The sequence below is a fragment of the Lemur catta genome, chromosome 13 (assembly GCF_020740605.2).
Source record: "Lemur catta isolate mLemCat1 chromosome 13, mLemCat1.pri, whole genome shotgun sequence".
Classification (NCBI taxonomy): Eukaryota; Metazoa; Chordata; class Mammalia; order Primates; family Lemuridae; genus Lemur; species Lemur catta.
Genome location: NC_059140.1, coordinates 60,829,436 through 60,857,433, shown reverse-complemented (window position 1 = coordinate 60,857,433; position 27,998 = coordinate 60,829,436). Strand labels below are relative to the sequence as shown.

Sequence of the window (27,998 nt, the reverse complement as noted above, 5' to 3'; positions counted from 1 at the left end):
AATGTTCTGTAAATACCAGTCAGTCCCATTTGTTCTAGAGTTCTGTTTAAGTCCATTGTTTCTTTGTTTATTTTCTGTTTGGAGGATCTGTCCTTTCTGTCAGAGGGGTGTTGTAGTCCCAAGCTAGTATGGTTCTATTTATCATTTTGTTTAGATCAAGATCATTTTATCATTTTGTTTTATGAATCTGGGTGCACCTGAGTTAGGTGCATAAATATTTAGAATTGTTATGTCTTCTTGTTGAATTGTACCCTTTACCATTATATAGTGACCCTCTTTGTCTTTCATTACTTTTGTTGATTTGAAGACTAAGTTATCTGAAATCAGAACTGCTACACCAGTTTTCTTTTGGCTTCCATTTGCATGGAATATTGTTTTCCATCCCTTCACTTTGAGTCTGAATGCATCCTTGTGGGTTAGATGTGTTTTAAGGAGACCAACATTTAAAAATCATTTCACTAAGGACCATAAAAAATGATGCTCAGGATGAATGCTAATGAAGCAAACAACCAAGGAAAATATTCTGGAAGAGGTGACCCCTGATTTGAGCCTTAAAGGATGTTTAAGAGTGACCCCTGATTTGAGCCTTGAAGGATGTTTAAGAGTTATTTAAGAGAAGTGGGGTCGAGAACTACTGTGCATATAGAGCCAGCAGTATGTACAAAGCCAGAAGGCAAGAGACAACATGGCTGTGGAAGATCATGGTGATAACTGCTATTGACGCAGTCACACAGAAAAAAGTATTGTTCATACTTTTAGATACAGAAAAACTTTCCTTATATGGTTCAAGGTAGAACTTTGAGCATTCACATGGCCCCTCACCCTGCCTAACGCAACAAAAGTTACTGAGCTTCTGTGTGTGACCTGGCATACTATTCACTATGTATATATTACATTGACAACTGGATTTTGGCCAAATCTCCATGAGAAATTAGGAAGACACTTGAGTGTTGGATCCATTCACTTAAATGCTTATATTATATATGTCCTTGGTAATGCCTGTTTGCTAATTGAGTAAAGAGCCTAAGTGAAAGTAATCTTGAATAAAATCTGAGTTCTATCAGTCTTTGAATGCAAACCAACCTCTTTGGTCTGACCTAGCTTAATGGCATATTCTAGGAAATGAAAAAAGTACAGAATGGCATGTGGTGTAGAGAGGGGAGGGGTGGAAATTGAAGAGGTAAGCAGGGGCAAGATTGTGACAGCACTTATGAACTTTGGTGAGATCTTTATATTGGAGGTAGTGAGAAGCCATGAAAAATTTTGAGGGATATGACCAGATTTCCATTTTAAAACAATCAATAATGGCACTGTAAGGAGGGATTCAATAAGGAAAGACTACTTAGAAGGCTGCTCTAATGACGTAGGTGAGAGATGATGACCAGAATGTCTGTGGCAGTTGAGAGAAAGACATGGGAACAGATGGTAGGTACAAAAAGTAAGTAGTGTGGGAAGGGAAGGGGGGAAGGAAAGAGAGGCATTCAGAAACACTCCAGAGTTTCTGTCTGGGCACCTGCATGATTTTATTCTATGAGATAGAACACCAGAAGTGAGGAGGTTTTGAAGGGAAGATGTTAAGTTTGGAGGATGCTGTATTTGAGAAACCATAGAATAGGTCCAACAGGTAACCATATAGCCAAATCTGGATATGAATATAAATGTAGAAAATTCAAAGAATGAATTTACCCTATGAATATGAAATATCAGGTATACGCGTGCTTAAGGATATTAAGGAAAAGGGAAGCATAGTGAGATGTAAACTAAAGCAATGTGTTAAGCAGAATTAAGAAAATGAAGGATATTAAAAACAAATAGATTTGTTACCATGAACAGATTTATTTTCTATAAATGTTTCTCATGAAATTCATACTTTTTTATGGTTAGAAAGTAAGGTGGCATTTTGAGCTACTGAGCCTGCTGGAAATTTTAATTGTTTAATAAAATACAGTAACTGGACACCCCAGCCTTCTGAGAACTAAATAAAACAAAAAGCCTGCTCCAAATACAGAAGGGACCTAGCTCAACTCAGGCACTTGGCACAAGGTCATATGGAATGTGATGTAAGCATTTCTTTCTCTGCAAAGAAAATGCATCTAAGGAGAGTATAAAAAGTTTGTCTCAACACAGCTGACATATAATCATTGTGACTTCAAGCTAAATGTGTTGATCTGGAAAAAGTAGTACTGGCAGATTTCTTTTTTCTTTGTTAAGCAATGACCTAGCACAGAACAATGCATTGCTTATAGCAGCTGCCTAATCTTTAAAATCACAAGTAAGTTTAAAAACACTGCTTAAAATGGAAGTGTACTTGACCTAGACCAGGGTTCCCATAAGCACATCTAGTAGGCATATGAACCATGCTTCTAATTCTTTATTGCACAATTTATAAAAAAGTTAAAGGAAGAAATCTATGATTCCACGGCATCCAATGTGTTTTGTATATGTGAATTTATATTAGCTAGGGCAAAGGGGCTATATATCATATTTAACACACACATATTTCTTGTTCACCAGTTAGCACATACATAACAGGCCCTTGCATACACACACAAACACACAGATAACTGGTAACAGATGACTTTTTCACTAAAAAGATGGATATATCGTATATATAACTTTAGGACAACCAAGTGAAAACAAATATCAAATCCCACTTTGAGATATAAAATAATATAACTCATATGGTTACTGTTATCTTTTCTTCCAGCTTCTGAATACATGGCTATTATTTATTTTTTGTCATGTGACACAGAATAAGCTTTTCTGAGTTTCTCCCATGAGTGTACTTACAGAAAAGCAGTTACTAGAGATTCGAAAGAAGTGAGATCGAGGTGGGTGAAGGCTCCTAAATGCTTTCATTTACCTGAGCTGCAATATGCTGTGCCTAAAGTAACAGCAATAAATTCACTAACTTTAAATGCCCTTTTTTTTGTACACATAAATACAGAGATTAACTTTACACCAAAAACCAGAGCGAGCTACTTGTAGAAATACTGCCTCCTAGTGGTGAGATCATTTCATTTGTTTGTAAAGCACTGGAGGATAGCATATTTAGTCACTATCCTATTCTTCACAAGTTAAAATTAGAATTAGATAAATGGTCCAGGAAATTTTAGTTTGATAGTCAGTACTTCTAAAAAGTCATGTTATGAACCCTCATTTTATTTATAAACTTAATGTCTCTTATTAATAAAATAGCAAAGAATATTTCCTCTGTGTAGTTAGTAGCAGTACTTAGATTAAAAAACAAACCTTAACTTACTAGAAATCATCATTGTTCTTGTATTCCAAAAGTTCAAGAAACCTACATACAAATGCTTCAGAGTGACAGGTGTGTTAGAAGCAAATAAGATATGATTATTTAATAACGTAGTAGTTCTGTTTCTGAGTTACTGAATCAATACTTTTCACTCAGCAAAACAACAAAGAGACAACTTTTCATTATATACTTTGGCACAGATAATCTAAAATCATAAATAATCAAAAATAATTTTTATTTGGTTTTACAATGTTGTGGTACATAAAGTGTAATATATCTGCCTAACACTCTGTAAATTTATAAACTTCAAACAAAATAATGTTCAGTGGAGAATCAGAAAATTATCAACCTTTGTCAATATGTGAAAGTATTCCTTAATCTTTATTGTTATCATTACAAAAAAGAATATTTTGCAGGAGTTCAAAATTTCTATCATATGATTTGTGTTTAATGCCTTCCCTGAATTGGAAGGAATGAGGTATTTTATTTAAATTTCACACCAGGCTATGGGAATGCAGAGAATTAAAGTAAACAAGGTAAAAGATTGTGGCAACCTCACAACACAGAGTACTGAGATTGCTGGTTTATTGACTGTCACTTTTCACTGGATATTAAACATCTTGAAGGCTACAACTATGTATTTTTTAACTTATCCCAGTACCTCAACAAAATTCGGACTGAATATATGAATAAACGATGTTAACAAAAAAATTAAAATAAAAATATAATTTAGATAGTTTTTACTAACTGTAAAATCTGAAAGCAGATCTGGAGTCATAATATGTGTATGTTCAAATCTTACTTCATCACAAGTTATGTGACTTTGACTTCCACCACAGTGAGGCTCAGGGGTAACATTTGACTTATTTATTTCAGAGTGGTTACATAAAGGTAAAGTGAGGTGAGGTACATGAAAGTCCTTTGTAAATACCAAAAAATGTTATTTGCTGTTATTTTACTGCATATACATATAGGAAATACATGTATGAAATAAATTTTTAAGATGCAATGTAACAATTTACATTAACAAATATACCATTTTTCCTAAATGAAAAGTAGCTTAACTCTTTTTAGCTTACAAACATACCCAAAACCATTCATCCACAAAACAAACTTGCTTCCTTCAAGATACAATCCCCAGGTTTTTCTCTTCTCTAGTAAATACTGTTGAAGAAGAGTCGACATTTTACACACCCTCTTCCTCGATGCACTGAAATCTGACTCTGCCACCACTGCCTACAGAATAGCTTTAATACAGTTAAACCATTGCTTTCTTCTCAGTTCTCACTTTATTTTAACCCTGAAGATTTCCTTTTGAGTACTTCCCACACCTACACTGACTTCCACTAAACAACTATACCCTATTTTTTTTCTTACTTCAGTTGACTTACTTGTTTAGCTTCTTATTCTTCAAATGTAGGTGCTATATGAGGTTTCATCCTTGGACCTCCTTTTCTCTCACCCTAATTTCTGCGTAGATTATCCAACTTGCTCCAATAGAATCAAGCATTATCTCTGCATAGCCAACTTCCAAATGTGTGACTTTGTCTCAGGCTCCCTCCCAAGTTCTAGGTCTGTATTTCTAACTGTTGACCAAATATTTAATGCACTTCATTCTGTGTCAAGTGGAACTCAATATCCTTCTCCCTTGTCCCAAACTGCCTCCTTCCCTTTATTGCCACTCTTGGTAGTTAACCAAGCAGACAAATCTTGCAGTCATCACTGACTTCTCCATTCTTCCTTACCTTTTACTTCCATTATCTAGTAATGGGATTACTGATTCTATCTCTGAAATGTCTCTTTAATCCATTTACTTTCTTCTCCATTTTAATTTCCACTGCGTTCACTGGATTTTCATTATTTCTTTTTTGAAATATTTTGACCACCTCTTATCTAGTCTTTCTGCTTTGGTCTCACACAATTTGAATCTATCTAGTTAAATACGATGCCAAGGAAATGAACACACTCTCCTACTTTTTTTTTTTTTGATGCCTATTCATTGCCTGCAAAATAAACTCCAAACTCTTTGACATGGCATTTAAGACCCTTACTAATCTGTTTACAAACTGTTTTTCGGGTCCTAACACCTGCCTACACCCTTCTCCCTCTATAACATGTTATGCACTTTCAGTTTCATGCCCTGGTTCACGATATTCCCTCTACCTGTTATGGTTGTTCCTCATTTGTCAAAAGTCTATACATCTTTTGGGCCCATGTGATATAGGATTTTCTCTGTAATAACTTCTCTATCCTGCCTTCTGGGCAAAATTAATCCCTACTGCTTCTGTACTCTTCTACTGCTATTAAAATTGTAGAAGTGTTTATCTCCTCTCCTACATCAGACTCAAAGGGAAAAAGTCATTCATTTTGATTCACCTGTGCTTAACACAGCCTGACAAATAGAGGATGCTCAATAAATACTGAACTGAACAAACCTATTCTTGATTATGTAACAAATAGGGAGGACAAATCTTAAGAATAATCTTCATCTATAAAACATTTACTGTAAAACTATATCATACTGATTTTTTGTCAGTTATTGTTAGAATTAAGTGAAAATCATTTGGCTTTGCATAATAGTAAAAATATAACCTACAGATAAATTATCCATTGTAATCCTCTTAGTTTTAAATAAATCAAACAGCTAAATTTATCTCTTGTAGTCAATTTGAAAGGAAGCGGGGAATATTTATGCAAGAATCCAGTCAAGTATCTGTAAAATATATAGAAATAAAATATGAGACCCTTATTAGTGCTAAGAGAATATAAAGGTAAGAATCATGAATCTGTTAAAGTTTTTTTGTATATTAAAGAACTAAAGACATTGCAAAGACTGAAAATAATACTCATTCAGTTAAAAGCAACCTTCAGGAAAATTACATATATGCTAAAGAGATAGTGCTAAATCACTATCATGAAGTATTTTTGTATAGCTCTAACAAAACCATCTCCATAAATACTATTTTAATGAAATTACACTCAATCTAGTTCTATGACTGTAGATCAGGTGTCAGCAAACTATAGCCTGTAGGTCAAATCTAGCTACTCATCTGTTTTTGTTTTGTAAATAAAGTTTTATTGGAACACAGACATACTCACTTATTTCTGTAGTATCAGTCTGTTTTTGCTTTATAATGGCAGACTTAAGTAGTTGAGACAGATACTGTATGTCCCATAAAACCTAAAATATTTACTATCTGGCCCTTAAAAGAAAAATTTGATCAACTCCAGCTATAGATAATCAGTTGGAAAGCTAGTTGAAAACCAAGCCTGTTTGTTTATGTGAAGATTACTTATTATTCTAGAATTAGAATATTTATGCAAAGATTTCTTCTTAAAAAAATGAAAGCTATAAGAATGTTATGATAGTAAATTTACAGATATCAAGTACATAGTAGAGATAAAGAATATAAATATAGGATTTTTAAAGATTAAATTATTTTATTTTCATAACTTTAACATAAACCACCCTGATTATTCCTCGTTAACTCAAAAGAGGAGTGGCTATTCTTTATAATAGAGTATGTTACTGAAAATGAACTTGTCTAACACTATTACATTGCTTAAAAAATAAAACTTAATTCTTCCTATAGGAATAAAGGAGTAAAGTTAAATATAATTAATTATTTTAAAAAATGAAGGGAGGGAAAGACTGAAAGAGGAAAAAGGAGAAAAGGAGGGAGAGAAGGTGAGGGGGACAAGAGACAGAGAAAGAGACCAGAAAGAGAAGAGAGAACCAACTGTACCTCATTCTCTAATCGATATGAAGCCAATCTGTGTACCAAAATTAAGGCCATCTCGGACATGAGAGAAAAACTTGTCAGGATGGCAGGATGTACAGAGGTTGAGATCTTGGTTCTGGTCCTGAATATTCTGTGGAAGAATTCCTCCCCGTTCTAGAAGAATCCTTAGGATAAAGATTTTTCACAAGAGAGCAAAAGTTTATTTTACCTATAGCCAAAGCAATATGAAAAAAGTATGGATATTGGTATGAAAGAGTTCTGGGAAAGATCTTCTTGGAATAATGCAAATTGTTATTCACTTACAGAACATGGACTAGTCAGAAAAAGGTTAACTTTATCACCATTTATCACCTAAGTTCATATATGAACTGTACAACCTTCCATATTGTCCTGCAGACATGATTTGGTTTCATAATTTTATAGTAAAAATCAAGTACTTATTTTTGAAGAAACTTCTAAAGTTACCAGGATACCAAACAAAATTCATTTGGTTCAGAAAGAGTGTACTTTTTAGTCATCTGGTCCTCCATCTCATTTCTTTCTACTAACCAATTTTTTTCACAGAAAACTTGCTTCTCCATAAACACTTCATGATATGAAATATGACTACAAATTAGTGATACCTAATTCCACAAGTCACATACAAGAATCAATTTCAACCTTTCTACTTATGTACTAAATGAGGCTGAATCTGGGTAAAGTTTCGCTGACTGGAATAGAAACATGATTTAAATCAAATATCAATTTTCCTTTGTAGTAATGGCAAACAATTTTCAACAGATACTAATAGCAAAACTTCATAGATTGAAAAATGCAAGAAATTGTAAAAAAAAAACTTGAAAGTGATCTCATGTTTATATTATCTAATATTTTCCTAAGAAATATATTCCTCTAGTTAATCAGAGAATAAGAAAAATTTCAAACTATCAGCTTCCTGATAGTTTATTACATTTAGGAGAGTTTAGCTGAGGAATGGTTGTGAAGTAAAGTACATTCCAACTTTTCTATATGAAGTTTAAGTAGATGTCTTAAAACTAAATGTCACTGTTTCTTCCTTCACTTTTAAATCAATAAGAGATACCAGACAGGAAAATTTCTGTTATTTAAACTTAAATAGAGTTCATATTTAAAATGAGTTTTTGTGTACATGTATATGTCAGCTACTTAAATAACTGCCACCTGAATTTTTCTTAATGTTATTTTGTTCTCTAAAATAATTTTCATTTTAGGGCAATAGCAAAAACCAAACTTGCAATTCCAGAATGAAATCAAACATACCTGGTGGCTTTACGGATGTCAACATAGGGATCTGGAGAGTCAAACAGTCGTACACACGCAGGATGAAGATTATGAAATACCTTTGCTGATTCCTTTGGAAGAGTAAAACAGCAAGGTCCTACTGATGGCCCAAGTACAACAACAATGTCCTCCAAACTACAGCCATATTCTGCTATCATAGCATTCACTGTAGCCATGGCAACACCTAACAAAGTACCTTTCCAACCTGGTAAATAAGAAGAAAAAGAGATAAGGAAAGTTAAAATATAACAGAACTTCAACACAATTTATGTCTAAGGTAACAATGAGCAGATTTAGTTTGTATATTTTTCAAAGTCCATAAATAATAAATGAACCACAAAATTAATTATTACATTATAGTGTAGCTTTTAAATGAGATATATTATACAAAGCACCTGACACAGAAGACACATTTAATAGGAGTTTCCTTTCTCTTCCTTTTAAAGATGTCCTATACTTATAGTTTCCAATGGGATTATAGTTTCTTAATCTTCTCTCATTTTATTTTTCATATTTTAAAAAAATTGTGATTAAAAACACATAAAATTTACCATTTTAACTGTTTTAAGTGTATAGTTCAAAAGTGTTAAATTCATATTGCTGTACAACCAATATCCAGAATGTTTTCATATTGTAAAATTGAAACTCTATAACTACTAAACAATAACTCCCTGTTTCTCCTTTTCCCCAGCCTCTGGCAACTACCATTCTTCTTCTAGTTCCTATGAATTTGATTACCATAGGGACCTTATATAAGTGAAATCAATATAGTATTTGGTTTTTTGTGACTGGCTTACTTCACTTAGCCTAATATCCTCAAAGTTCATCTATATTATAGCATGTGTCGGAATTTCCTACCTTTTTAAGGCTGCATAATATTCCACTGTATGTATTATATATACTATATTTTGCTTATCTATTCATCTATCAATGAACACTTGGGTTGTTTCCACCTTTTGGCTATGGTGAATGCTGTTATCAACATGGGTGTGCAAATATCTTTTTGAATTCCTGCTTTCAATTCTTTGGATATATACCCACAAGGGAAATTGCTGGAAATTACTGTTTTCTTTAGTGGCTACACTATTTCACATTCCCACCACCAGTACACCAGTGTTCAAATTTTTCTACTTCCTCAACAACACTTGTTATTTTCTGAGATTTTTTTAATATTAGTCATCTTAATGGATGTGAGGAAATATCTCCTTGTGGTTTTGATTTATATTTTCCTAATTTCCAATCCATTAACATGGGATTTCTCTTCATCTATCTGTGTCTTCTTTAATTTCTTTCAGCAATGTTTTGTAGTTTTCATCTGTCCCTCACTTTTTATATTAAAATATATCTGTTATGTTTCAATTAATAGTCCCCTTTCATACCCTTCCCATTTGCCTAGACTATCATACCCTTGCTAGTTTTGTCTCTGCTGCACTGGATCCCATGGAGTTCCAAGATAAAATCATTTTCTTTACTTCTGCTCCCATCTAGTTGCCAAAGACAGAAAGCTAAGAATATTGCATTTCTCCTTTATTCCCTGTATCTGAGTTTGATTCAGCTGATCTGCTTGGCCAATAAGGAGTTCCTTTACTCCTTCCCTCAGCACTCCATACACATACCCTTCTAAAGCTAGGCACTCGGGCAAAGAGATCAATCTTTCCAGATAAAGGGAGGAGATGACCAAAGCAAAAAGTACTTAGGTTACAGGTCCAACCTCCACTGGTAACCCACTGGATATGTGGCTATGGGAAGAAAAGAATGAAAAGATCAAGTTTCTAGCTGGGTCTGTAAGTAGGTGGGATATTAATAATCAAAATAGGAAACCTAAGTGGTAGAGAAGGCTTTAGGAAAAAAATATTGAGTTTTTGGCACAATGACTTTGAGGCACCTATGAATATGTAGGCAGTGATATTCACAGGGAAGCAACTGGATATAGGTATTTTGAGCTAAAGAGAAATATTGTCAGGGATTTCCTAGAGATAAGAGCAGCTCTCTTCCTCAGAGATCTTCCTTAATTCTCCTTTCACCTATAATTCCTCTACATCCTATTTGATTTTTTTCCTACAGCAAATGTATATGCATATATACACATCTGGTTAAATGATTTTTATTAAATTAGTCCCATAGGATTTTACACTTTTTATATCTGATAAAATAACAAGTATACAGTGTACCTAATTACATTCTATTTCAAAATAAATTTATTGAGTTGAAAATTCACATTTATAACTTCATTTTGACTGCTTTATCTTGGATATTTTTAAAATAAATGTTTTAAAGCCCAAGAAGTAACAAATAATATTCCCCTTTTATATCCAAGAGCCAAGACTAAAATTTTAAATAACTTTTTGACAATTTCTTTTAGTAAACTTGATTTCTCATGCAATTCCAATACTTCAGCTAGTCAAAAGAAAAATATGCTTCTTTTTTTTCCTATGTACTAAAAAGGAAAGTAGTCATAGATTTATAAGTAGAAGAAAATTCTAAAGGTCATCTCTCATTTCCTATAGAATCATAACCACTAGATAATCTAAATACTATTTTAAAAGACCTTCAGAAAATAAAATACCATAACCTTAACATAATATAGATTCAAAAGATACTTCTTTGCTCTTATCTTCAGAGAATAGTTACAGTTAAATACACTGAGTTAGTTAAACTAAATGTAGTTTACAAAACATCTTGTTTTTTTTACCTCCCTAGCTTTACACCTGTTCCATCTGTGTGAACACCTTCCTGCAACATGCCTAACATTCCTATTTCTTGTTGCCTGCATTTCAAGGATTCTCAACCAGAGGCAGTACCACTGCCCTAGGGAGTGTTTTGAAAAGCATGGAGATGTTTGTTGTTGTTGTTTGGTTTGTTTGTTTGTTTGTTTTGGTTTTTACTATAACTGGAGGTGCTACTGACATTAAGAATTTTGAGGGTCAAAGATACTTAATCTGTAATGTAAGATTACCTTGCCCAAAATGTTAATGGTACCCTTGCTGAGAAACACTGGTACCTAGCCAAATCCAACAAATTCTTCAGCAATCAACGTAGGTACTGTCTTCTTTGAGAATTCTAGCATGATTCATATAATTTGACTTGGATACTCCTTTTATCGGCCCCTATAATAAGAGTACGCTGGTGCCCCACCCCATCATTACATTTATCACAATGTAATGTAATTAACTGTTTGTCATGCCCACCAGAAATTATAATTTTTTCCTGTACTACAAAATTAGTAAAATCCTAAACGCTTGATTAAGTATACTTACCAGAGTGAGCAACTCCACATGCTTTTTTGACAGGATCTGCAAAAACTATCGGTATACAGTCAGCACCAAGAGCTGCTATTGTGACTCCTCTCTGATTTGTGGTTATTCCATCATAAGATTCAGGCTCCTTCCTTCCCATAATCCAGACGTCATTGGCATGATCAGTCTAATTAATACCAAACATGTTCAATGAAAATGTTTTGAAAGCAGGATTTCTCCTACCATAAGTTTTTCTGAAAGTATTGATTTTAGTACAAAATTATATGACCAGTGTAAGATTACTGGCATTCATTAAATACACCAGTTGTACATATGGTAAAATATCAGATTTACTTATTTAACTTTTTAAGCTTTTGGCATTATAATCTCTGCATATTTTGTTCAAAGAAAAGCAGGCTTTACCATTATGAAATTCAATATAGTCTATCATCATGAACAGTTTTCACTATAGATGGATAAATCTCTCCTTCTAGCACTTTCCACAAAATGAAAATTTAACTTTCTTATTAAAGAAAGTGAATTACCAAATTAATGCTATTTTTATTTTTCCTAGACTCAAGTAAAGCTAGAATTCTGTAAGGAACAAGACATTATGTCATCAGTTATGACCCTAGTTCCTCCTAGTGTTGAGTTAGAAAATAATGGCCTTTCTATTCCACCATTCACTTACCCTCCTAAATCAGAAAGAGAAGTGGCACTATATTTTCTGAGAATTAACTATACTTTTAGAATTGAGGACTCCAGATGAAATATACAGCACATCCTTGAATAATGTTATTCCATTCCACATCAATTCATTATAATGTTGGTGAGGAAAAAAAAATTCTTTCCCCATTTAGGCCACTGTCTGGGTGCAGTTTGTACATTCTCCTCATGTCTAATACGGGTTTTTTCTCTGGTTTCCTCCCACAACCCAAAGATGTGCATGTTACATGAACTGGCATGTCTACATGGTCCCCATGTGAGTGAGTGTGGGTGTGTGTGTGTGCCCTGTGATGGAATGGTGTCCTGTCCACAGTTGGGCCCTGAGTTGCTGGGATAGGCTCCAGCAACCCTGAATTGGAATAAGTGAGTAACTTGTTATCTTACTTGTTTTTGTTAATCTTTCTTAAATGTAGGTATAGCTCCCATTTATTTCAGCGTTTAATATTGGAAATGTATGGTCTTTATTTAGAAGTTTGGTGAGGTTTTGTGACCAGAAATATGCTGTAGGAACTTAACCCTTGTTTATATCAATTAGCCTACAGTAAAATTGGTTTCATTATAAGTCATTTTGCTTAAAGTTTCAGTTTCCAAGAACTTATCAACAATGTTAAGTGAGAACTTATTGTATATATAGAATAGAATTGACCTTTAGGTTATAATGTATAAATCTAAGAAAAACAACCACAACATTATCCTAAAATTTTAGATAAAACACGAAATGCAAAAGTTAAATAGCTTAATTAAAGTCCATTTAAGTACTAGCAGAGTCAACAATATACTTTAGATCTTCCAAAACATGAAGCAAAATCTTACCTTTATTCGGTAAAATTTCTCCATATTAAATCCTGCAGCATTTGCCAACCTACGCAGATTTTCTTGAACAACTGCCTTGGGATCTCTCCGTTTGGAGCTACTGAAGAGATTGAATGAGCTAAGAGTTGGTATATAAGATATCCCACCTGTTCTTGTAGTAAATCCATGTATGAAAATATCTGTTGAAGATAAGTAGTAAAGGTTAAAAAGATGCTATACAAGACTGTAAAGCATTACAAAACCCAGTCTCTCAATTAGATCTTCCCTGATCACTTCAACCTGCTCTTGTTTACCTGCCTTCTAATTTTTACAGCATTTGGTACCTCAAGATGTTCTTATTAAATTCTGCTTTGTGTTTGTTTTAACTTCCCTGTGGCATTATTGTTCTTTAAGGGATATCTTCTGTCCCATCTGTCCCATGCTGTTATATCCAACAGCAAAGAGCTCAAAATAAATACTGTTTAGCCAAGAAGTAAGATTGACTGTTTTAAATTTCACTCTTCTATGAAGGTCCCAATGAGTTAAGTTTCAGAATTTCCTAAATAGATTTTCAGGGTCATAAATCTCATTGTAAATGAGGGCTGGGGGCGGTGGGGGTTTGTCTTAAAGGTTAATTTGCATAAAGCAAATTTATTTGTTTAAGGTGGCTTTGAAGAGGTTATCCCTTGATACCCCTGATACCACGAGGCCATTCATGACACGTCTATGTTGCAACTGTTGTGGGCAATAAGCCCACAATAGTCAATAAAAGAAAGGAGAAAAGTAAGAGGTGAATAACCTCTAAGGAAAAGCTGGATCTTCATGTACACAATAAAAACAATAAATAGCATTTAATATACCTGGGATCAAAGGAGAAGTGATAATAGTTAATTCTCCTTTCAGTGCTGGCAGACTTCTCAAATACGTTTCTATTTCATTCTGGATTTCTTTCAGTTCTTGAGTTGTGATTATGTTTATTTCAGTGGATTGTTTCGAAAGGTCTTCCCTCAAAGTCATTTGTAAATCTTCAAATTCAAAATTATAAACATCAGTGAAGAGCTGATCAATAAAAGCTTTCATTAATGTCTTCCTGTGCCTAGGTACAATTACCTTAATGCTGCTCAGATTTTTTTCATCTATTTTTTGTTTAATGGTATACAAAGAGGCAGCCATGCTGGGATTGCTAACAGTCTCAAACTCTCCCAAGACAACTGATAATCCATTGCTTGTTTCTAATTCACAATTATCATGTTCACCATCCCTTTCACAGCCGATGTTACTGCAACACATTATACAAAGGAACTTGGCCTTGGTAGCATGGTGGTATTGGACAGCATTCAATGTCTTCAGTAATGCCTGATGGCAGTTCTTTTCAGAGTTCAACTTCAAGCCAAAGAGATCAATCAAAACCACTTCTGCCATCCTTCAAAGAAGGTATTTATGCTAAGTAAATCACCTGCAAAGAAAAATTAGTGTTAGTAAAAGTATAAAATTATTTCAATCTCATAGTTACAACAGAAATTTGTAGTGGATTAAAAAAAAAGTAATTACATTGATCTAAAAATATAACCAAAATAGTAAATCTAGACCCCCTCCCCAAAAAGCTAGTCTATTATTTGTCATAAGAGAACCATGACAATTAAAATAAAGCCATCTTTTAATTCTTTCTGTGAAAGTGTTGGAACATCTTTCCAGCAGAACAACAGTTCCTCTGTTTTGTGTACAGAGCCAATTTTAAAAGTATAGAATTACTTGTTGACTTAGAGAAAGTCCTGTTTTCTAATTACAGGGTGTCAACCTGAGTGATATATCATTAATCCTGATATGACTCACGTTAGGTCACATCACTTCACATGCAGGGACTTAGGTTCATGAGCTTAAACGCCGCTGCACCTGAAAAGCACGTTTTAGGGAGACAAAAGCTGAGATGGCTCAGAGACCTCCCTTCAGGACCGACATGCTACTCCTCACTTCGCGATGTTCACAAAAGCCACTGCGATTTGGAGGAGACGAGCTTCCTACCTACTTCGCTATTCATTCTCCCTGAGCAGATTTGCTCACCTCCAGCCCCAGCCCGCCCACCCCAGGCTGCGGGTCTCTCCGCGGTGACCCCCTTACGCCACGCCATTTGTCCCGGACCGTTTCCTCCTGCAGCCTCTCATAGCCTCCGCTCCCCCTCGTACCGGGCTCCCTCTGAAGTTCATTTTGCCCGATTGGAGTGGGTGACCGCCCTCCTTCCCTGTGCACTGTGAGTTTCCACACACCGCGTGTCCCAGCCGGGTCCCTGTTCCCCCAGCTCAGGAGGGTGCAGGCTGCGGCGCCGCACCTGCCGGTACCTCCGCCCGCCACTCGCCGCCCGTGCGGGGCTCTCTGAGGGACAAGCGCACACCAGAGGCGGATTCCCCGGTCCTCGCTTCCTCACGCTCCACCTTCCATTGCACACCCCGTCTGTGGCGGTCTCTGTGGCGATCCCCACCCCGTCCTGCGCCTCAACCAAACGGAGAAGCGGCAAGCGTGTCACCTGGAGTCTCAAACCCGTCCGCGTGGCGACCACACCCGCCCCGCCTCGCCTCACCTACCTCGCCACGGCTGCACGGATCCCCCCGCCTGGCAAGGTCGCTGGCTCCCCGTGGAAACCCGCCGGCTGAGGCGGCCCCGCAGGAGGCGGGAGGGAGCTCGGGTCTCCGGGCCGGGCAGCCGGGCGCGCGCCGCGCAGACGCGGCAGGCGGAGCGCGAGCGCGAGCGCGGGGAAGCCCGGGCTGTGCTAAGCGCCGCGCGACCGCCGCTGCCTCAGCAGTTCCGGGTGTGGGCGGGCCGCGGAGCCCGCGGCTCAGCTGAGGGAAGAGGAACGGAAAGCCGAGCAGCGCCGGGGCCCTCTGACCGGAGCCAGGCGGGTCAGCGGGCAGGAGCGGGCAGGCCGGGCCGGGAAACGGGTCGCGGGGCACAAGGTGCTTCAGGCCCGGGGAAGAGAAGGGCGGAGCGGCGGGGCTACGGGCTGTGTGAGGTGGGCATTGGGCGGCGCGGGCGGCGGGCCCGTGATGGTGGGAGGGAGGTGGCGGCGCGGACGGCGGGCCCAGTCAGACGGGGCCCTAGAGGGACCTCGGGACTAAACCGCTGCCTGCCTTCTGCGAGGGGAAGCCCTTTCCGGAGCGCACTGGAAGCCCGCTCTTCCGGTCACTTGTGGACGATTCGCTGACACAGTAGTGTGATCAGTACGCTTGGTTTAGTCACCACAGCCCAAGCCTTGTCACGCTAGCTCTGGCAGCTTGTCCCATCCAGGGTTCAAGTAATGGGCCTCCTTGGGAAGAAGTTTTGCATGTTTTTTTTGTTTGTTCATTTGTTTCCAGAAACAAGCTGGTTGATTCTCTTCCTTTGGCTTTTTGCTGATCCAGCCTTCCTTGCCGATAGGACCAACACTCATTACTTACAGTTCCTTCGTTCCTTCACTTGCATTGACAGCACAGACGTCCTCTATGTCTTTTTTTTTTTTTTTTTGACACAGAGCCTTGCCCTGTCACTCGCCTGGGGCTAGGATGCAGTGGCCTCATCATACCTCACAGCAACCTCAAACTCCTGGGCTCATGCGACCCTCCTGCCTCAGCCTCCCGAGTAGCTGGGACTACAGGCATGCACCCCACCACGCCTCTATTTTTTTGTAGACACGGGGTCTCGCTCTTGCTCAGGCTGGTCTCAAACTCCTGGCCTCGTGCAATCCTCTGGCTGAGGCCTCCCAAAGTGTTAAGATTACAAGTGTGGGCCACCGCACCCGGCCTCTATGTTCCTTTTTAGGTATGTGCCACTGATAGGACAGTAGAAGGCACTAATTCCTAGAATCATGAAAAAGTTACAATTTAGCATCCCTGATCTGTCCTTCAAGAGTGTGACATTCATTTATTTAAAACTATTGAGCAGCTACTATATGGAAGGCAGGTGCTAAGGGAAAAGGGGGGAAAAATCCACCCTTTGAAGAGTAAGAGAAAGGAGGCTTCCTGTGGAACTGGTTATCATGGAAGGAGAGGTCCCTTTTATCTCTGTTGTTGCTTATATAGTAAGTGCTGAAGAACATTTATGTGAAAATCTTGGATATCTGGGAGTTTAGAGGAGCCATTGAGGTGGGCGTATTCTTGTGCTTGACTAGAGAATGGGAGCACCAACCTAAAATGGCAACCCACTCTGCAATATCCCTGGCAATTGTTTTCATCAAATTTCTATTTTCTTTGTAGATGGTACACCTGATTAGAAAGTGCACTCTCTGCATTGAGCTTGTTTTATGTTAAATATTACCTCAACCAAAATAGAGGACTTTTAGTTACAAAGCAGGATTAAAACATTTATCTCTGTTTTTTCAGACACTGATGGGAATTCATATTCTTTCGTACAACAGTAGTGGCAATAAAAAATGGAAAAGAAAATATCTAAAAATAGTGAAGCTGTCAGGGAAGAGAGAATTTTTTATATTGTATTTGCATACCACTTCCTATTACTATCTGGTCCTAGCCACATCTCCTAACACTCCCTCACCCCACTCTAAATCACCCTGCTCCAGTGGTTCTCACTTCTGGCTTCACATGAGAACTACAAGTGGAACTTATTTAAAAAAAAAAAATTAATGCAGGGGCTCCACCCCAGCTATACATTAAATTGCAATCTCTAGGAGTCAGGCCTGAGCATGTTTTGCTTTTTTGTTTTGTTTTGTTTTCATCTCTATAGATGATTCACATGCATAATTAGCTTTGAAAAAATAACTTCCCTATTCCTAAGCCATTCAAATAAAGGCTGTTCTTTGGATAAGCCACATGATTTCATCCTTTACATTTGCTATTCATTCTACTTAGAAAACCCTTCCCTTATATGCTTGTTTAACTGCTTCTCGTTTAAGACTCTTCAAGCACAAACATAATCTTTGAGTTCCCATCCCCTCACCAAGTAGAATTAATAGTTTCTTCTTTAGTATTTTGTTCATATTCAAGAAGCTCTCTCATAGATGCAATCTCAACACATAGCCAAGCAATAAATTGAAAAAGTTGGTTAAACATTGAATTGTATACTTTATAAGGGTGAACTTTATGGTATGTAAATTATATCTAAATAAAGCTTTTTTTAAATGAAAACGGAAAGAGTCATTTAAACCAGAGGATCATGTAAAAGTATAACATAAATACCTTAAACTTTTTATTTTAATCTAAAACAATTATATGCTCATTTGTTGAGAAGGTCCAAGGCCTTTTCTTTGCATATGGTCTACTGACTAGAGTTCTGCATTGTATCTCTAGCATGAACCATACCTCTAAACCATCAGCTAAGATTTTCCAAAATTTCATTCTTTTAAGAGGAAAATAATTTAAAGGCACTTGTGAAACAATCTGAATACAGATATATTCTTTATAATCTTTTTAAGTTATCTCACATACCTCCTTTATTGGGTCTTTCTAAAATATTAAACATAGGTTTTTGAAGAAACAAACTTTATTTCCATGGTATTTCATGGGTTTACATAATATTAAATTTACATACATTAAATTATGAAAGCATCATATCAAGTACAATTGGCATAAACGGTTTGAGAACAAACACAAGAAACTCATTGTAAGATTGTACAGTTCAACTGGAGAGCAGAAATAGGAAAATTTACTAGAGAGCAGTTTCCTAGCCATGAGCATTCAGTATTAAATGGGAATTAGCCACTTATGATTTACAAAGGAAATAGAGTAAGTCAACTGGTTAGAGATTAAATATAGATGGGCTAAGAGAGCATCTACTCTACTTCTCCATTTGAATTATTTGACTATGTGTCTTTCTCCATCATAGAGATTTAGAGAATTATGAGGGCAGAGATAGTGCCCCGCCTTTAAGGGGAACCACTGGAGAAATCCCCAAACACTCTTATAATAGCATGCAAATCTTATCACTCTAAAAAGTAGAACTTTTTAAAAACTGTGAACAGTTGTTTTTAAGCCATTTACACTAAGGTTTATGGGTCTTTCCAGAAAAGGCCATGTAACAGATGCAAATTTCCTTGTTAAAAGCTTCTATTAGTTTCCTAGGGCTGCCATAACAAATTATGACTGAGTGACTTAAAAACTTGTTCTCTCCCAGTTATGGATGCCAGATTATGTAATTGAGGTGTTGACAGGACCTTGCACCTTTTGATGGTTCCTCTGCCTCTTGCAGCTTCTGGGGGCTCCAGGCATTTCTCTGCTAGGGCCTACATGACTTGGGCTCCATACCTACATCTTCACATGGTCTTCCCTGTGTGTCTGTGTCTCAACTATCCCTCTGCCTTTCTCTTACAAGGACACTTGTATGGAAATAAATGAAGGCCAATCAAATGAGAACAAGCAAAGGCTATTTATTTAGAGCTTGCAAGGGAGTCAGCCACCATCTCTTGTACTTTGGCAGAGTCAAATGGAGGCAGAGGAGTGAGTATGCCCTGATTAGTGGCTGTTGGCATGGGGGAAGCTGCAGGCAGTCTAACTAGAAGTGGGGCATTCTATGTGATTAGTTAGGGGTGCATATTTGGCTCTTTCTTATTGGTCCCAAGTTGGAAGTGGGGACAAAAGTTAAGGAAGCTGTCAGTTATTAATGAAGCACTAGCCATTTGGACTAAGTAGTTATAGTTTGGCTTCCTGGATTGTTACTGGAGATAGTGGTCTGACTTTCTACAAGTCTGATTTATAGATAACAGGCTGGCTCCCTGGATTGGTTACTGTAGATAATAGGTTGGTTTTCCAGGTTGGATGCTGCAGGGTGTGGGTCAGAGTTCTATTTTTATATATGTTCTGGCCATTGTCCATTTGCATATTCAGTCTCTCATTTGTCATTGAATTTAGGTCCCACCCTAAATCCAAGGTGATCTCATCTAGAAATTCTTAACCCAATTACATCAGCAAAGACCTTTTTTCCAAATAAGGTCATATTTACAGGTTCTAGGGGTTAGTAAATGGACATATCTTTTGGGGGCCATGATTTAACCTATTACAAAGCTCCTCTTGACTTAGAAATCATGCTTTCTTGTTTAGAGAAAAAAAAGAAAGACCTTATCCCATAGTATCCTGAATGATATAAGCAAATAAGTTATGACTATATTTCATCAAAAGTCTATAATTTATGGTCCAGAGGCAGAAACCTTTTGAAACAGTTGCCTGAGCATCCTTTAAAGCTTAGATTTGAGCTGCAGACCAACTCCTTTATGTCTATACTCCAAAACAAGAGATGTATTGGTAGTTCAGCACTGTCTGTACATTCGTCCCTCCATTGGTAGTAAGCTAGAAGCAATGTGGATAATGTATGAATTTGCCTATATTATCTTGTTTAAGAAGGTAAGGAATAGTACAAAGTCTCTAGTTTCTTTTTCAGTGTCCTGAAAATTTAATCCCATTGCCTATCCAGAGAAGGGAGTAATCCCTAGTTTCGGAAGATTCTAAGACACTGGTATATAATAGGTATATGATACATTTTAATTAGTCAATTAAGTGATTCTTTTTGGATGACTATTCTAATTTTTCTTAAAGACAGTTGAAAAGACAGTCTTGTCTTTCAAGTCTGTTTGGTTGATTTATGGAATTCTAATGAATTATCAGTAGATGGCAGTAGATTGTTTTCATTTTTCTTTTCATTCTATGACAGAAATACAGAAACTAAAAATTTCCTAATTTTACAGCATGAATTTCATGAATAGTTGTCTTAAATAAATAATCACCTGAGTTCTTCAATTTATGTTGCTTTAGAAAAAAAGAAGTACCAGTTACTTTATTTTTCATTGTATTATAAATTTAATTTTCTTTATTCTTTAGGTTACTTCATCAAATATTTTAGGGAATATTAAAAATGAATAAGACACTGTATTTGCATTCCTGAAGCTTATAGTCTAATGGGTAAAGATACTATAAAATAATGAAAATAATAGGACTAAAAATTTGTTGATCATTCACTGTGTGACAGGTATTTGCTAAATGCTCCACATGCATTATTTCATTAGTCTTCAAAATAACCCTAATTAGGCAGGTACTAGTATGGTTCCTATTTTACAAATAAGAAATCTGAGGCCCAAGTTAGAAATAATTTACCTAATAAGCTGGTAAGTGGCACAACCTGGATTAAAAACTAGCTCTGTCTTACTCTAGGACATATACTGTTATCTATCATGGTATAATAGAGATATAGAAATAATTGTTCTAAAAATAGAGAGATCACATTTGCCCAGAAAGATCAAGAAAGACTTCTCAAAGAAGATGTCATCTAAAATGGAGTTGAAAGATTGTCTGTGTTGTTGACACGATCAGAACAGTGCTTTGGGAGCATTATTCTGCCAGAAAAGGATGAATTGGAGTGAATAGACTAAAGTTAGACACTTGTTATGTGCTAGCCACTTCTGTCATCGTGGAGCTTACATTAGTAGAAGGATATAGAAAAGAAACAAGTGTATAAGATTTCAGTGGTGATAGATGCTGTTAAGAAAATTGAGGAAGAGCAAGGAAATGGAGGGTGAAAGAGGCTAGGTCATGTTTTAAAAAAGGTTATCAAAGAAGGCTTCTCTGCTAAGATAGTATTTGAAATTGATAAGGAGCAACTAGATTCCAATATAATTTAAAGGTAGAGCCAGTGAGTTTTGCCAAAACAACTGCATGCAGCATGTAACAAAAGAAAAGAGTCAAGGTTCTGGCTTGTCCTTTGGGTAGCCTAATTGGGGCAGCAGCCTGGGGCTCCCTACTTGTGGGATGTCCTTAGGATTTCCCAAAGAGCCTGTGAAATACTAACAATAATATTTCCTTTATAACTGTCTTGGGCAAGTCTGGTTGAATTGCCCTGGGCTCTACACCCTTGGAGAGACATTCTTGCTAATGAATCCAAGATTTTTGGCCTGAACAACAAGAAAAATGAACTTGTAATTTACTGAAATAGAGAAGACTAGGATGGAGCAGGTTTAGTGGTGGTGATGAAATAGAGGAATCAAGAGTTCAGTTTGGAACATATTAGGTTGAAATGCCTGTTAGAAATCCAAGTGGAGATATCAGGTAGGCAATTTGATATGAGTCTATAGTTCAAAAGGGATATTTGGGGTAGAGATATAAATTTGGGAGTTGTCAGCCTGTAAATAGATTTTAAAGCCATAGAACTAGATGGTATCACATGTAGGATGAGTGTGAGAAAAGAAGGAAGCCTGAGGACTGAATACTAGGACACTGTAACATAAGTGAGAAAGATAAGGAGGAACCAGCTGTGGAAACCAAGAAGTATGGTATTTCAATAAGGTGATAATTTTCAAATATGTCAAGTGATGCCAATAGGTCAAGTAAAATGACTGAACTTTTCCATTATATGTGGTAACATGGAGGTCATAGATACACTCATAAGAGCTTTAAAGGTAGAATGGTGAATGATTGGTTCTAGTGGGTTCAAGAATGAGAGGAAGGGAAATGGAGAGCAAGGATGTTGGCTTTAAAGGGGAATAAACAATTGAGTCAATAGCTGAAGGAGTTTACGGTGTCAAGCAAGGATGGTGGTGGTGGTGTTTGTTGACATATGATGGGCCATTCAGGATGATACATTTGACCAAGTAAAGAGGGAAATTTTGTTGAAGGACCATTTAAAGAAGTAATGTCCTTGAGTAGGTAAGAAAGGAATACAGAAGTGAAAGATTGGCCTTAGATAGGAGGAAGGACACCTTATTCATTTCAAGAAGTGGGTGGACTAGTATATGAGTACAGGTTCAAAAGACTGGTAGATGGATAATTTACCAACCCCTCTGATTTTTTTTCTACTATCTCAGTTAAATAAAAAAGTAGGTTATCAACTGAAAGGAAAGGAAAAGAGATGTGGGAGGTTTACAGACAGAGAAGGAGAGAAACAATTGTCTATAAAACTTGGTGACTCCTGAGGGCTCACTTGACTTAAATGGTCTTGATTTAAAGTGAGACTGCAGTGCAGTTATGTGTGTTTCTTTAAGCATATTTAGCTACTTGAGTGTAAGCAAAGTAACTGGTTGGGGTTTTTCCAGGGAAGTATAACAGGGAGTGAACTGTAACAGAAATGAGGGTTAATGCAAAGGAATCTTAGCCAGGTAAAGAGGGAAGAATACATGAGAGGCTGAGGGATTATGCAAAGGTAGAAGAGTCAAGGAATTGGAAGTCTTGGTGTGGTTAAACAGTGCTTACAGATGGAATGAGCTAGAAAACTGAAAGGTAGTTTGAATCTGAGATTATGAATGAGGTACAATTATATTCTGTAAGTGGCTGGGGAGGATGGATGAGAGAAGACATCAAAGAATAAGAAGAGGAATGAGAGAGAAACAGTAAGTCAGATGCTATATTCTAGGAGCGAGGAGGGGAGATCTGGAAATCAATTGATAACAACGAGGAAAGGTAAAACTTTTAGAATCTATAGTATGAATTTTAAAGAAACCAGAGAGGGTTTTAGGGAGAAAAGGATGACGGTTTGGCAGTGGTAACAGGAAAAATGCCTCACTTCTAGACTTAGTGGCTTGAGAATGTGGAAGCAGTACCTTTGGATTTCACTTAAATCCAAAACGTGAAGGGAAAGTTCACTGAAGAGATTGAGGATAGGACTTTGCTGAATATATGAGTTTCAGAGGTCACAGTGGAAAGATATAAAAGGGTTGGGAGTGGGTAACAGGATCAAATTAAGGGACTTACCAAGTCAAATAAGAGTAGGTCTTCATGAGGAGGGATGACCAAGGAGTCTTAAGCTTTTCCTGAAGACTGAGGTTAATAGAGATGTACAGTTTAATGGGAATAGTGCCCACAGTGTCTTAGGCATATTGTGGAAATGGCACAATGATTCAGGGGAGAGAGAAATGGGGACTCACCACAAGGGTGACTTACTTAGGAACTTACTGCTAGGTAAGAGCATGAAGAACTCATTGGGTTACCTCTTCAGTTATGTATATTGTGGCGTTAGGCCATTGGAGGTCTATAAACTGCAACAGTTCTATCAATCCATTTTACTGAAATAGTTCTCCAAAGAAGAAATGTGGATAGTAGTAATGAGAATAGAAAGGAGGAAGTTGATTAAAGTGGCATTTTAGCAACACAGAAATACAAAATACAGTTGACCTTGAACAACACAGCTTTGAATTGTGTGGGGCCACTTATATGAGGATGTTTTCAACCAAATTCAGATGGAAAATGTAGTCTTCAAGGGATTCGAAACCCGAGTATAGGGAGAGCCCACTTTTCATATTAGCGGGTTCCAAAGGGCTGACTGTGGGATTTGAGTACCCAGGGATTTTGGTTTGGTGTCCTGGAACTAATCTCCTGGTATATACCTAGGGATGGCTGTTGTTTGATTCTGGAGTAATATGTAAAGATATGGTTCTTCCCTTAAAAAATTTATAATCTTGGTAGTCTAGCATAGTCTGACATAAAGAGCATGAATTTTGGAGACAAAATACCTGAATTCAGATCACATCTCTGACACTTAATAGCTGTCTGACTCTGGGTAAATTTCTTGATCTATTTGTGCCTCACTGTACTTTTCTGTAAAATGAAAATAATAATAAGAATACCTACTTCATATAGTTAAATGAGTTAATGTTTGTGAAGTTCTTAGAATACTGTCTGATATAGAGTAAACACTATATAATTTTTTTTAATCTAAAGCACTTAGAACAGTGTCTAACACAAAGTAAGAAAAATATAATTATTGACCATTGTTATTAATTGACAAAGTCTAAATGTAGAGGTAAGTAGAATTAAGGGCATAAATGTAGAGGTAAATAGAATTAAGGATGAAGTCTGTGACTGTGAAACCTAGACAAAAGAGCTGGAAAGAAAATCAGATTTGGATTAATTAGCACTAATTTGGGACAGTTCTTTCTGTGTGTTAAGCAGAAAGGACACAGTATGAACAGAGTGAATGGTCTCAGAATCAGGAAAGACTTCATGAAGGAGGTAAGTTCAAAGTGAGATTTGAAGAAAGTGACATGAAGTGACAGAAAAGAATCATAAATTCTCAGGGATAATTATGACAATCTGCTAGTTAAGCTGTCAGGATTTCTTTAGCTTTGTAGGATATTTCTAGATAGATTTGAGTCTGCTTACTTAGTAAGCAATTTAGCTTTGTTTTTCTTTCTTTTTTGTTTATGTATCAGGTTTCAATTCTTTCAATTTTGTTTTTAGAGAATACATGTAACTAGTACACCAGCACTTTTTGAGTAATCTTTAGTAAAGATATTTAGTGATTTAAGGAGAAAAATACTCCTTCATCTCATCAGTTATTCTTAAATAGACTAAAATATGATTGTAAATGTGCTAGGGGTTACCCTGGCCAAAACAACACTGGACAGGAGTGCTGTATTCCCTACATTCCATATTCATGGCAGAAGTTGCTAATCATTCTTATCACTGTTTCTCCCAGATTCTGCTTCTAGTTTCAGAATCTATTTCATCATACTACTGGAGGTACCTGCTACTAATCCATAATAATTACTCAGTATATATCAGGTACTGTGCTAAGCATGTTACATACATTACTTACAACAGCCCTGTAATGTTTTACAGATGAGGACACTGAGTATCAAAGGAATTAAGAAACTTACTCAAGGTCATAACAGCTGAAAAGCAGGAGAACCAAGATTCCCATTGACCTGTTTGACAATTAATTTAACTTTCAGAATCACCAAAACATGACAGGAAAAAACAAAAGTGAAAGATTATCAATAGAGATTATTGTGTAGGAGTAAAGAAGGTAAATGAAAAAGGAGCAAAGAGGAGTTTACAGACGTGGAGAATGACAGACAACATAGAAAAGAAGACTCAGGGACTTCCCAAAGAAGGTAATGAAGCAATCTCAAGAAAGAAATAATTAAAAGATCAGCAACAACAAAAAAGTACTGTGATAGGTGAATTATGTTAAAATTGATAGCAAATTAGAATAGAGGCAAGCAGTTAAATTTTGCCAGGAAGAAACATACATAGTGTTTAGAAAAGGTGTAACAGCCTGAAAATACAGGCCTATAATGAAAATTCATCAACTATAATTGCTCTAGAGTTGTTGTGGTAGCACTGTAATCATAGTATATATATGTGCAACTGGTCTGGGAAAAAATTAGAACAATCAAAACATTTATGCATTAAAGGAACAGGTATAACATTGCAATAAGCAACTTTGAATTGCCTATTATTATTGACTTTGATTTTGGTTTTGTTTATAATTAGAAATGGAAAATTACCAATTCTAAATTTAGTTTATTTATGAGAAAAAAAGCATCACATTTTCATGATTTTGAGTAATGAAATATAACTTTCTTAAAATACCTGTATTTTAATTTTTATTATGTACTTTATTCTTTTGTCTAGTTATATGTAACCAGGACACATCTTCATTAACAAATGCTGTAGAGCAAGTTGCAAAGCAACAACAATCACAAGCTTCAGAAATAGAAAAAAACAAAAAAGTTCTATTTCATATGCAGGTAACCTATTTTATATAGTTTTTTAATGTCTTTATGTTCTTCAAAAGTATACTAAATTAGTGACCAGGAAATTATTAAGAATACTTAATATTGGGAATTAACATTAAATTTACTCTCTCTCAATTATTCTGTTCTCCCTAAGTAAAGTCCATATGAGTATTTCAGTTTTATGGAACAGCTTACTCTCCCAATATATAAAGATTCAACAGTGTCATTGCAACTATAGTATAAGCATATATTAGGTTGGTGCAAAAGTAATCGCAGTTTCAGCTGTGAATTTTAAATCATTATAACTAGGCTCAAATGCATCTTTATTAATCAAAATAGGAACCATTGCAATCGATACATTTTTGCCAATGAGAAATAAGTTTGTTTATTCCTGTAGCATAAAAATCCGGCTTTGGGATTTGACGAATTCTTGGAAAGCATTTTCTGCATCCGGCTGGTTGTGGAAGCATTTTCCCTGCAAAAAGTTGTTGAGATGCTTGAAGAAGTGGTAGTTGGTTGGCGAGAGGTCAGGTGAATATGGCAGATAAGGCAAAACTTCGTAGCCCAATTTGTTCAACTTTTGAAGCCTTGGTTGTGCAATATGTGGTCAGGCGTTGTCGTGGAGAAGAATTGGGGCCCTTTCTGTTGACCGATGCCAGCTGCAGGCATTGCAGTTTTCAGTGCGTCTCATCAAATTGCTGAGCATACTTCTCCGATGTAATGGTTTCACCAGGATTCAGAAGGCAGTAGTGGATTAGACCAGCAGCAGACCGCTAATCAGTGACCATGACCTTTTTTTGGTGCAAGTTTGGCTTTGGGAAGTGCTTTGGAGCTGCTTCATCGCTGGTTTTTGTATGAAATCCGCTTTTCATTGCACGTCATAATCTGATGGAGAAATAGTTCGTTGTTGTGGCATACAATAAGAGAAGACTTCAAAATGACCATTTTTTTGATTTTCAGTCAGCTCATGAGGCACTCACTTATTTAGCTTTTTCACCTTTCCAATTTGCTTTAAATGCCTAACAACCAACCGTAGAATGATTGACCTTGAGTTCTTCAGCAACTTCTCGTGTAGTTGTAAGAGGATCAGCTTTGATCATGGCTCTCAGTTGGTCATTGTCAACTTCTGATGGCCAGCCACTGTGCTCCTTATCTTCAAGGCTCTTGTCTCCTTTGCAAAACTTCTTGAACCACCACTGCACTATACGTTCATTAGCAGTTCCTGGGCCAAATGTGTTGTTGATGTTATGAGTTGTCTCCACTGCTTTACGACCCATTTTGAACTCAAAAAAGAAAATCACTGAAATTTGCTTTTTGTCTAACATCATTTCCATAGTCTAAAATAAATATAAAATACACAGCAAGTAATAAGTCATTGGCAAAAACATAAAGTGAGAAATGTGCATTAAAATGATGTATAACATAACCACATTTATTTAAGAATGTATTCCAATATCAAACAGCAAATATCAACAATGCCAAAACTGCAATTACTTTTGCACTAACCTAAATGTAACCTAACA

The 27,998-nt window shown here is 36.6% G+C and overlaps 2 protein-coding genes across 6 annotated transcripts in view; one reads left to right on the top strand and one right to left on the bottom strand.

Annotated features, from left to right (window-relative positions):
* LACC1 (laccase domain containing 1) overlaps window positions 1–15,777 on the bottom strand; it is a 69,846-nt gene extending 54,069 nt beyond the window's left edge. Inside the window, exons 1-7 of one of the 3 annotated variants that reach the window (XM_045567226.1) lie at window positions 15,635–15,776; window positions 13,916–14,511; window positions 13,077–13,255; window positions 11,559–11,724; window positions 8,281–8,506; window positions 7,006–7,166; window positions 3,797–5,972 (exon numbers count right to left, since the gene is read on the bottom strand). In XM_045567226.1, the coding sequence (XP_045423182.1) occupies window positions 7,007–7,166; window positions 8,281–8,506; window positions 11,559–11,724; window positions 13,077–13,255; window positions 13,916–14,477 (1,293 nt within the window). In that variant the 5' untranslated portion in view covers window positions 14,478–14,511; window positions 15,635–15,776 and the 3' untranslated portion in view covers window positions 3,797–5,972; window position 7,006. Of the gene's footprint in view, window positions 1–3,796; window positions 5,973–7,005; window positions 7,167–8,280; window positions 8,507–11,558; window positions 11,725–13,076; window positions 13,256–13,915; window positions 14,512–15,634 lie in introns of those variants that run through there. The other 2 variants (XM_045567227.1, XM_045567228.1) reach the window with 2 other exon arrangements.
* Window positions 15,778–15,879: 102 nt separating this feature from the next.
* CCDC122 (coiled-coil domain containing 122) overlaps window positions 15,880–27,998 on the top strand; it is a 42,695-nt gene continuing 30,576 nt past the window's right edge. For 2 of the 3 annotated variants that reach the window (XR_006738943.1, XM_045567230.1), the window contains exons 1-2: window positions 25,057–25,848; window positions 26,372–26,487. Coding sequence is in view for 2 of the 3 variants with exons in the window: in XM_045567230.1 (XP_045423186.1) it covers window positions 25,803–25,848; window positions 26,372–26,487 (162 nt within the window). In the remaining variant the exon portion in view is untranslated. Of the gene's footprint in view, window positions 15,950–25,056; window positions 25,849–26,371; window positions 26,488–27,998 lie in introns of those variants that run through there. The other variant, XM_045567229.1, reaches the window with a different exon arrangement.